The sequence below is a fragment of the Alligator sinensis genome, unplaced genomic scaffold (assembly GCF_000455745.1).
Source record: "Alligator sinensis unplaced genomic scaffold, ASM45574v1 scaffold451_1, whole genome shotgun sequence".
Taxonomy (NCBI): Eukaryota; Metazoa; Chordata; order Crocodylia; family Alligatoridae; genus Alligator; species Alligator sinensis.
In genome coordinates this window covers 1,546,184-1,556,794 of record NW_005842097.1, presented here as the reverse complement: position 1 = coordinate 1,556,794, position 10,611 = coordinate 1,546,184, and the positions used below count along the sequence as shown (strand labels likewise).

Here is a 10,611-nt window from a genome sequence, read left to right as displayed (position 1 = left end):
CCTCAAGGCTCTGTCCTCGGACCCATATTGTTCAACATCTTCATTAATGATGTGGATATTGGAGTCAGAAGCGGACTGGCTAAGTTCACCGATGACACCAAACTTTGGGGCAAAGCATCCCACCTGAGGACAAGAGGGTGATTCAGACTGACCTGAACAGGCTCAGCAAGTGGGCGGACAAGAACCTGATGGTGTTTAACACTGAAAAATGCAAGGTTCTCTACCTCGGGAGGAAAACCCTGCAGCATCCTTATAGGCTCAGCAGTGCTACGCTGGCTAGTACTACAGAAGAAAGAGACCTGGGGGTCATCATTGACCACAAGATGAACATGAGCCTGCAATGTGATGCTACAGCTAGTAAAGTGACCAAAACGCTGGCTTGCATCCATAGATGCTTCTCAAGCAAATCCTGGAACGTCATTCTCCCATTGTACTCGGCCTTGGTGAGGCCGCAGCTGGAGTACTGTGTCCAGTTCTGGGCCCCACAATTCAAAAAGGATGTGGAGAAGCTTGACAGAGTCCAGAGAAGAGCCACGCGCATGATCAGAGGTCAGGGAAGCAGACCCTACGTTGACAGGCTGAGAGCTATGGGGCTCTTTAGCCTGGAAAAGGGCAGGCTCAGGGGTGATCTGATGGCCACCTACAAGATTATCAGGGGTGACCACCAGTTTCTGGGGGAACATTTGTTCACCAGAGCGCCCCAAGGGATGACAAGGTCGAACAGTTATAAACTCCTCCAAGACCCTTTCAGGCTGGACATAAGGAAGAATGTCTTTACTGTGCGAGCCCCCAAGGTCTGGAATAGCCTGCCATTGGAGCTGGTTCAAGCACCTACATTGAACACCTTCAAGAGAAAATTGGATGCTTATCTTGCTGGGATCCTATGACCCCGGCTGACTTCCTGCCCTTCAGGTGGGGGGCTGAACTCGATGATCTTCCAAGGTCCCTTCCAGCCCTAAAGTCTATGAAATCTATGAAATTTATGAAGTGCAGGGACACTAATACATGAGATACGGAGGCTGGCTGGAGCGTGGTAATTACCACTTGATTAATCGAGTCTGCTCTGATGCACTGTAATTCCAGTGTGCTGGAGCCGCCCCATATCATGTCTACAGACACCATCTAGGTCTGAGATTATGGCTAGCGTAATATTTACACTCCCGGAACAGAACCTGTGTTGCAGATAAATTGACGAGTTCAGATCCCTTAGGATGGAACTTTTTAAAATAACCACAAAGGGCTGAGTCACAACACCTGGATGCGTTTGATCAAATTTGCAGAGTTTTACTGTGATTCTTATGCAAAGCTTTGGTTAGACCTTATTTCAAAGGAAAACTTTAAGATTTCAGCTACAGTTCAAAAGGCAGATTAGAGCCAGGACACTAAAGCTACAATTGCCAGGTCTTTGCTTGTATTGGTGATCATAGTCTTTGCTTCCCTCATTACTACTGATAAGCTCTGGTTTTATCTCAATCCAAGCATGTGGAATCAGGCCAACTAAGAGTTTCATTTTACTCTTTGTATTAATAACGCAGGCACAATTTGAAATATTAAATATATATTTTAAATCATTGTAATTTTTTTAAAGCAGAACTCTGTCAGGTACTTGAAGCTACATTCACAGACATTTTATAAATCAAAACCTATGATATGTCATTAGATGCTTCCCCTTGATAATTCTTGATTAGAATCTCATAAACATTTCATTAACAATCTCTATAAAAATTAACAAGAGCATTTAGCTACATAACATAGGATAAAATAAATAAGCAGTGATCATAGTTTGCCAACCCAAAAATGTATCTGAATTTTGTAGGTTTTTTTAATTGGATAAGTGGGTCTGTTTAGAGTTATGCTAGATCTGTGGTTTAAAAAATGAAATCCAAGTCAGGTTAAAAAATATGGAAAGATTCCAACACATGCTGTAGATATACCACTGCTATGACTAAAAGACCTAGCAAGCCAAAGTTTGATCTCATTTATACCAGTGTCAATTCTAAGTCACTGCCCAAAAGCAGCTGAGGAAAAGGATAACCTCATGCTGTTCAACCAAATGGGGTGTGAATCTTAAAATGGCTATTCACATTTCTGAAAATGCTGTGCAAGCTGTTTCCTGGCATTTCTGAGACTTCCTGCCTTTAGTGGAACTAGAAATAGTGCAAATTTAGCCCCATACCCCACCCCAAGCCATAGAATGGAAATGAAGAGGGGTACATAAACAAAAGAAAATGGAGGAAAGAGGTTAGCAGAAAGAGAGACAATATACTTAATGTGAAAACAGACCCGAAAACTGTACATAAAGGGGAACCACTAGTGTCAATGCAGATCCCCTGCTATAAATCCACTACTGTATCTTTGGTGGAGACATTACAATTTACACTACTTGAGTTCCTAGCCCAGTGTGTCTCGTGGACAAATGAAAAAATCATATTACTGCTAGTAATGAAAAGTGTGCTTCTAAGTGCAGGAACTTCAATATTTCTCTGGCAAAAGTTAATAGGGTCTAGTTTCAAGGTGCAATCTGCAAAATAACTGAGTGTTCATACTGCACTTCAGCATCACTTGGGGGAAAATGCTGCATTACCTACAATAAAGTCACTACACTCTGTAGTAACATTATTGTTCGATGCAGTCTTTAGGTATTCCAATATAGAGAGTTTTTTCAGAGGAGAAGGGCAAATATTTATTACAGTTCATCCTTAACTTAGAATGTAATTGTTTGGCTAGGTTTCAAATAGAAAATTAGGCACAAACCTTTAACTAATGGCAAATGTGAATCCTTATAAATGTGTGGGCTTTTACACATATATCTCCTGCATTCAGAATTGAACATGGTTTTGTGTACTGTATTTCTCCCCTTGACAACATCTCTGTCATGTTTCAGTGAGCAAAGATTTTATTTTCCTGAGCAGCAAACTCATAAAAATGGGAGTTTCAGGAGGAAATAAAACATCTCTTGTAGTCATGACACAGAAGGCAGGCGCCTTGGTAAACCTTCTGCTAGATAACACAGAGAAAGTAACATTACTTGATAGCCTCAGTTGGCGTTAAGCAGAACTTTTATAGAAAACTTTCTTTGACCCAACAGCAACACAAATTGAGTGGAGTACTTTTACTTTTTATAGACTATACCATTAAACCTAAAAGAGTTCAACTGAGTTATATTAACAAATCCTCCCCCCTGATTTTTAACTTTTGTTTAAATGAACCTCAATATCATGCTTCCTCTAATTATTATATTAATATATCTCACAGAGTGACCGATTGCTTCCACGATCCTTCAAACTGCATAGGATTCATTTTTGAGAAGAAATAGAAATTCTTTTTCCTTAAGCTCACCTGATTAGCGGCTCTTGCTCCATTGTTGCTGAAAGACTGCTGCTTGCTTGACAAATGACACATCCTGTGTTGGTTGTTAGTTTTAAAAGGCCTTGCAGTTGGAGGAAGTTGCAATGGCTACGTGAAACTGGAAAATACAGGATTATGCAGTTCTCTCTGGGGTTTTAACTTGTCACCCAACTGGTATGTAATCTGCTAGGATCAGTTTGAGTTATTTTATTAAACAGCTGCTTATCAAATCATATTGGAAACCAGTTTGCACATAGCTTTTCTCACTGAATTAAGTCAGATCAGCAGAGCCTATTTGATTGCTATTACTGAGTGTCTCTTAGTGTCTGTTCTGCTCTGTCACTTTTGCCAGCGGTCACGAATTTGGGACTTTTGCAGAAGTTCCATTTCCTGTTGCAGAGACAAAGTTGGTAAGCAGCCAGGGTACGCTGTGCTATAATTAATAATCTGTGGTCCTGTTTGCCATGAGCAGCAGGTGTGGGAGGGTGAAGAATAGTACACACAAAATGTTGCGTGCCCTATCACCAACCAGCAGTTCGCCATGCCCTTAATAAGATGCCCAGTGATATGTAAATTCTCCCATTGATTTCAATGGAACAGGATCAAGCCCTTGATTTCTTGGGGTATTACCTAATGTCACATCTCTGGTGTAGCCCAGAAGCCCAAGCACACCCCACCCATCTGCTCTCAGTCATGCATACCAAATCCTTGGAGGCATCCTTCCATCACTGTTCTATAGGGTTAGGGATGGAAGTTACACATAAACTGGTGTAAGTGGTCAGAAACTGATTTAAACCTGTAACAGAACATAAGTTCAGTGCACATAAACCAGTTTCAAAATGGCTGAAACTGATTTAAGATAAACCTGGTTGAATGTAGTATTAGACTGAACTGATTTGTGTCAAACCAGTTTATGGCACTTCTGTCCCAGACCCCTTCCTGGTTTAAGTTAAATCAGAGTCCCCTCGCATCCCAGCATGCTTTTCAGCCCTGAGCTAGGCTGGGCTGTGCTGTCTGCTCCAGAGAGCAGGGTTGGCCCCACCCTCTCCTCCCTAATTGGAGCACTATCACTGCTTTGGCTGCTGAGGGGTTGGAGACTGCAGGCACAGCAGGGTCTGCCTGGCTTCCCCCTGCCCCCCCCACCCCAACTGCTCGCTAGGCAACCAGGGATTCCCCCACTCCCTCCCATCCCTCTCCCACAACATGGACGCTAGCCTGCATCTGGTCACGGTCATGCCACCCCCATGCTAGCTAATGCTGAGAACTGCCTGTATTTGTGTGTCTCTAATTTCACTGGGACAAAGGCAGACAGAACAGTGTCCGCTTAGAGCTTTTTCAAGTTAACCAGTAGGTCTGCTGGTAACATCCCTCCATTCCTTCTTTGCAAAAAGCTGGTTAAGAAGAGCTTGAACTAATGAGAAATGCTTTTTGTTTTCTTGATAAGCTGTGATAAGTTTTGTGTTATCAGCTCCCTGCTGTCCCTTGCCTGTCAGGTTTGCAGTCAGTATGAAGAAGCAGGGAGAGGAAGATTGAAAAATTCAGTATCATCAACAGATGGATGCACTGCATACCTCCCCACCACCTTTGCCTTGGAGTGCTAGCCGAGGCTGCGGTCTGGCAACACTACCTACCCTCTGAGCAGCAAGCCGGGAAAAACCTAAGACTGTGCAGGCAGGGTGGGGGTTTAAACCCCTCCCTAATTTGAGCACCCTGCCAGGGCCTGGCCATGGCCCCCCTCAGCTCAGCACTGAAAAAGGGAAAAGAGGGCTGCTCTAGTGCCCCCCGGCTTCTAGCCTAAGCCACTGCAGGCATGTGCCTGCATTTCTTGATTTAAAAGTTAATGTCTATCCACTTGCAAATCGGTTCAAGCTCTGCAGGTTAGACTAACCTGCAAAGATTCAATCAATTCAGGCTCAGGCTTTTTGAATGTCTGTCCCTGAGACAGATGTCTGATGTGCTTGGGAACAGTCACCTCTACCTTGGGAGTTTAGAACTAATGTCTCAACTAAAATATATCAGGAACACAGTCTACCCTTTGTCATTGGCAGGTGCAGCCCTTTCTGGCTTTGTGTAGACAAAAAAATAGTCTTTTTTTAAAAACTAAAATGAGCTTCATCCATCTAAACTGATCTGCTCCTTTTTCCTGCCACAGTCCCTGACAATATTTTTACATCAAATATACCTAGCTCTGACCTGTATGGTCTCAGTTTGTGGGTTTAGATGTTAACCCTTTTTTGAACAGCTGTTCTATGACTGAAAGAAACCTCAAACAGGTTTATGCTGAGATGACTTCTTTGCTAGTCCCCATTCACACAAAAGAAAAAGCTGAACTCACAGCTATAGCCACCATCTCAGTACCGTGACTGTATAGGGTTCCCTGAGTCAGTCACTACATTAGTGTTTCTGAGTTCTTATACATTCGTGATATAAATATGTTTCACTAATAATAATATCCTAATACTACTGGACTCGATCCTGCCTCTAGGACCTGATCCAATGGAAATCTTTCCATTGACTTTAGAGCTCCTCCATTCCAGGTCTAACTCTGTAAACTCTCTGGGTTATAGTTATTATTTGGTAGTAAACAACCTATTGCCTATACCACCTGAAAAGAAACAATACAATGAAGCCTACCAGATTCTCATTTATACAGGTCTAATCTCACAGAAGTGCAATTTTAAGGACCTTTAATGGTGTTATTCCAGAATGTGCCCCCATCTCCTGCTGAGTGACAACGAGCTGCACTTGTGTAAGACTGGTGTGTATGGCCCACTGAAATTCTCAGAAGCTAAAGAAAAAGGAATATATTGTTCCCAGTGCTATCACTACACACTAGATGGTGCTACAGAACCATAAATGATACAACACCAGAACTAACTGAAACTAACTTACTGAAAAGAGCTTATTGTGAAAATAACATTTTTAGTATATGTTTTTGAGTAAGTATATTATTACAACAAACTCAACATACTTTCCATTTACTGGTATAAATTCGAAGTCACTTTTGTGAAGTCCAGACCACTAACTCAGATTTCCACCCAAATCCGAATCTGCATGCCAACATCTGTCCCCCTTCTACAGCAGACTGAAATACCAACTTCCTGTACGCCTGTATAGCAGGTCGCTAACAGAGAGATGTTTTCTAAACATCCCCAAATTAAGGCTGCATATTTATAGTTGGTGAAGTGTTTCAGTAGTCACATGATTCTTGCAGCATTCAGTCACTGGATTCTAAAGGAACTGAATCTGGACAGTTTTTTACAGTGCATTTTTTACAGTGTTTAACATTGACTATTATAGTGGAAATTAATGAATTTTGTTACAGGAGTAATTCTGCAATAGAAAATGTCTCTGAAAGTGGATCAATATTGAGTAAAAAGCTGCCCCCCAAGTGAACTTTTCAGAAATATCTAAATAATTTAGCAAATTAAGTTCTATAGGGCTGAGTTTGTGACGTCCCTTCTGTATTTTTGAAAATGTTTCCTACAGTCATTAGCACTGGTTAGCTTATGTCACTTATTGTAGCACCAAGTTGTAGCTTATTTAGTCAGGGACTCCTTTTTGTTCTGTTTTTCTACAGTGCCAAGTACTGGGGCCCTGGTTCATAGCTGGAGATATTAGGTGCGACAACAAGGAAAAAACTACTTGATACCCTTTTGAATTGTTGTTGGCTGTCTTTAAGAACAAAGATTGAGTAGAGCTAGTTACCAGACATTTCAGCGCTATTATTGATCTACACAGGTCTGACACTTGTTAGCAGTATGGGAGGCAATTTAAAAACCATTGAATGTTTTAGGTATGTGTATATATAGCTCTGCTACACTTCTTCTTTCAACTATTGGAGCCACTTAAAATACAGAATAAGTATTAAATAAAGCAGACCATTCTGGTTATATTCCATGAAAAGGATGTGGAAAATAAAAACTGGATTCTTACTAGTATGTGGTTCTTCTGTTAATACAGCTGTCCTGATCAGTCTGTTCCTGACAGAAATGTTACTTATGCATAATGTATTAATATAGCATTTGCATATTAAAATCTATGCATATGTGTGTCTAAGAATCACATAGCATCTGCCCTTATCAGTTTGTTTCTGACAGGAATATTACTTACACATATTGTTCTAATGTGACATTTACATATTACAAAAAAGTATCCATATGTGTGTTCACAATCACATGGCAAGATAAGGTAGGATACAAGCACCCAGAAAAATCCAAGTCAAGACTGTTAAGTATGATAGACTGTGATTGTGAATGGGTAAAAACAGGCATTGTGGATCTTACCCAAGACCACTGAAGTCAAAAGAAAGACTCTTAGGGCGCATCCAGATGAGCGAGCACATGCCTCTCACGGTTTGAGATGTGGCAAGAGGCACACTGAAAACAAAAAAAACGTTCCCTGCACTACATATTTCCAGCACAGGCTCTAAATTTGATACAGGCAACCCCCGCTTAGCGCTCTTAATTGGTTCCTGAAAAAATTAACGTTAAGTGAAACCAAAAGTATTTGACTACCTAAGCTGGCGACTGCAATTGTTTTTAATGCCCCAAAATGGTGACCATGTGCGTTATAGCAAAACTCACTGAGCACCAAGTGAAATCAGGTATCAATTTCAAATGAGCGTTATAGCAAATTGCTCTAAGTGAAATAGCATTAAGCGAGGGTTGCCTGTACCTGGATTTCCACATAACAGCAACAAAAGACCACTTGCCTCCATCGAAACAGCCCTGCCTCAAGTCCTTTTCTGCAGAGCTGCTGCCCAGTGAGTCAGCCCCCAGCCTGTACCGGTGCATGGGATTGCTCTGTCCTAAGTGCAGGACTTTGCACTTATCTTTGTTGAAATTCATGAGGTTTCATTTGATCCAATCCTGTAATTTGTCTAGGTCACTCTGAATTTTACCCTCTGAATACTGTGGGGGCCATATCAAAAGCCTTGCTAGAATCAAGGTATATCACGTCCTCTGCCCTCCCCACATCCACAGAGCCAGTCATCTCACCATTGAAGGCAATCTAGTTGGTCAGGCATGACTTGCCCTTAGTGAATCCATGCTGAATAATCTTCATTTTAAGATTATTTCAGAATAATTTAAGTCCAGCCTGAATATTAGGCACAGACTCTACTATTGGTGATTGACTGATATTATTGAAGACTAGCTCTGCTGTGGATATGCATTCTATATCATATCATATCTACTGTTTCTATCCACATGCCATTTCCTGGAGAGTGACTAATTAAACCTTGCTATTAGCAAATTCTGAGGGTTTATGTGAATATTTTAACATTTTGTCAGTATATGAATCCATAGCCAAAGGGAAATTTGGTATCAGCTTTATTGAAGTGCAGGGAAGTATACAATGCAACTGCTTTTGATGCACTATGTGCAAGTCTACATGTCACTGTATGGTGATGTTGCTACTTCCCCTTGGAAGTATGAAAGCATGGTGCAGTATGGATGGTTACTGTGCCATCCGCATGGCACATGGTTAGATTTCACTGCTATGTCACCATAGCAGCACACTATACCAAGGGAGGGAGCACACCACTATGACAATGTAGCTGGTGATCACATGTAGACCCATGTCATGATTACATCACCGCAGTGTGCCTCTATGTCACCATAGGGTTATGTGTAGACACGCCCTATTAGTATCTTATATATCTGGATTAATATCAGGTTAACATGCATTGGTTTAGGATTATTAAAGCCAGTTGCATTATCCTGGTAGGAAGTAGAGCAGATTTTGGCCTATAGGATTACATTATTTCTACTACTATTGATAATGAAAGATAGAGTTTGAGGACTAGTTTCCCTGTGCTCCCCAACTCAACTATAGTCCTTGAAACAAGGAAAATCAAATGAAGAGCAAGAATATTTCATAGATTTCATTCACATTCGGGCTGGAAAGGACCCCGGAGGATCATCGAGTCCAGCTTCCTGCCCAGGGGCAGGAAGTCAGGAAGTCAGCAGGGATCATAGGATCCCAGCAAGATAAACATCCAGAAGTGTCTTGAAGGCATTCAAAGTGGATGCTTGAACCACCTCCGGTGGCAGTCTATTCCAAACCTTTGGAACTATTCCAAAACTTGTAGAAGCGGCTTGATGCCTACCTGGCTGGGGTCATTTGAGCCCAGTTTTCTTCCTGCCCAGACAGGGGGGTGGACTTGAAGATCTACAAGGTCCCTTCCGACCCTACTTCTATTATTCTATGAACTTGGACAGTAAAGAAGTTCTTCCTTATGTCCAGCCTGAAATGGTCGCAGAGGAGTTTATGACCATTCGATCTTGTCAGCCCTTGGGGTGCTCTGGTGAACAGACGTTCCCCCAGATCCTGGTGAACAGATGTTCCCCCAGATGCTGGTGAACACCCCTAATAAACTTATAGGTGGCCACCAGATCACCCCTGAGCCTGCGCTTTTCCAGGCTGAAGAGTCCCATGGCTCAGCCTCTCGTCATAAGGTCTGTTATCCTGACCTCTGATCATGTGTGTGGCTCTCCTCTGGACTCTCTCAAGCTTCTCCACATCCTTTTTGAATTGTGGAGCCGAAAACTGGATGCAGTACTCCAGCTGCGGCCTCACCAAGGCTGAGTACAATGGGAGAATGATGTCCCAGGATTTGCTTGAGAAGCATCTATGGTGATCGCTTTACTAGCTGCAGCATCACATTGCAGGCTCATGTTCATCTTGTGGTCAATCATGACCCCCAAGTCCCTTTCATCTGTAGTGCTAACCAGCGTAGCACTGCCGAGGCTATGAGCATGCTGCAGGTTTTTCCTCCCAAGGTGGAGAACCTTGCATTTTTCGGTGTTAAACACCATCAGGTTCATGTCCGCCCATTTCCTGAGCCTGTCAAGATCTGCCTGGATCACCCTCCTGTCCTCAGGTGTGGATGCATTACCCCAGAGTTTGGTGTCATTGGCAAACTTGGCCAGCCCACTGCTAACACCAATGTCTACATTATTGATGAAGATGTTAAAAAGTAAAGGCCCTAGGACAGAGCCCTGAGGGACCCCACTGGTCACAGTGCACCATGATGATTGACTTCCATCAACCACCACCTTCTGGGTCCTGCTGCAGAGCCAATTCCCCAGCCAGCAGATCATGGTGAGGTCGAGGCCACAGTTAGCCAGTTTCGCCAAGAGGTGATCATGGGATACCAGATTGAAGGCTTTTTTAAAGTCAAGATATATGACATCAATCTCTTCCCCCTTGTCCAGTTGATAGGTCACCTGGTCATAAAAGGAAATGAGATTGGTCAAG

At 42.4% G+C, this 10,611-nt stretch overlaps 1 protein-coding gene across 1 annotated transcript in view; it reads right to left on the bottom strand.

The window, feature by feature from the left end:
• The window catches only part of LOC102379033 (protein SSUH2 homolog), a 25,750-nt gene extending 21,750 nt beyond the window's left edge, over positions 1-4,000 (bottom strand). Inside the window, exon 1 of the mRNA XM_014520190.2 lies at positions 3,340-4,000. Within this exon, the coding sequence (XP_014375676.1) occupies positions 3,340-3,362 (23 nt within the window). The 5' untranslated portion in view covers positions 3,363-4,000. The remainder of the gene's footprint in view (positions 1-3,339) is intronic.
• Between the last annotated feature and the right edge of the window lie 6,611 nt (positions 4,001-10,611).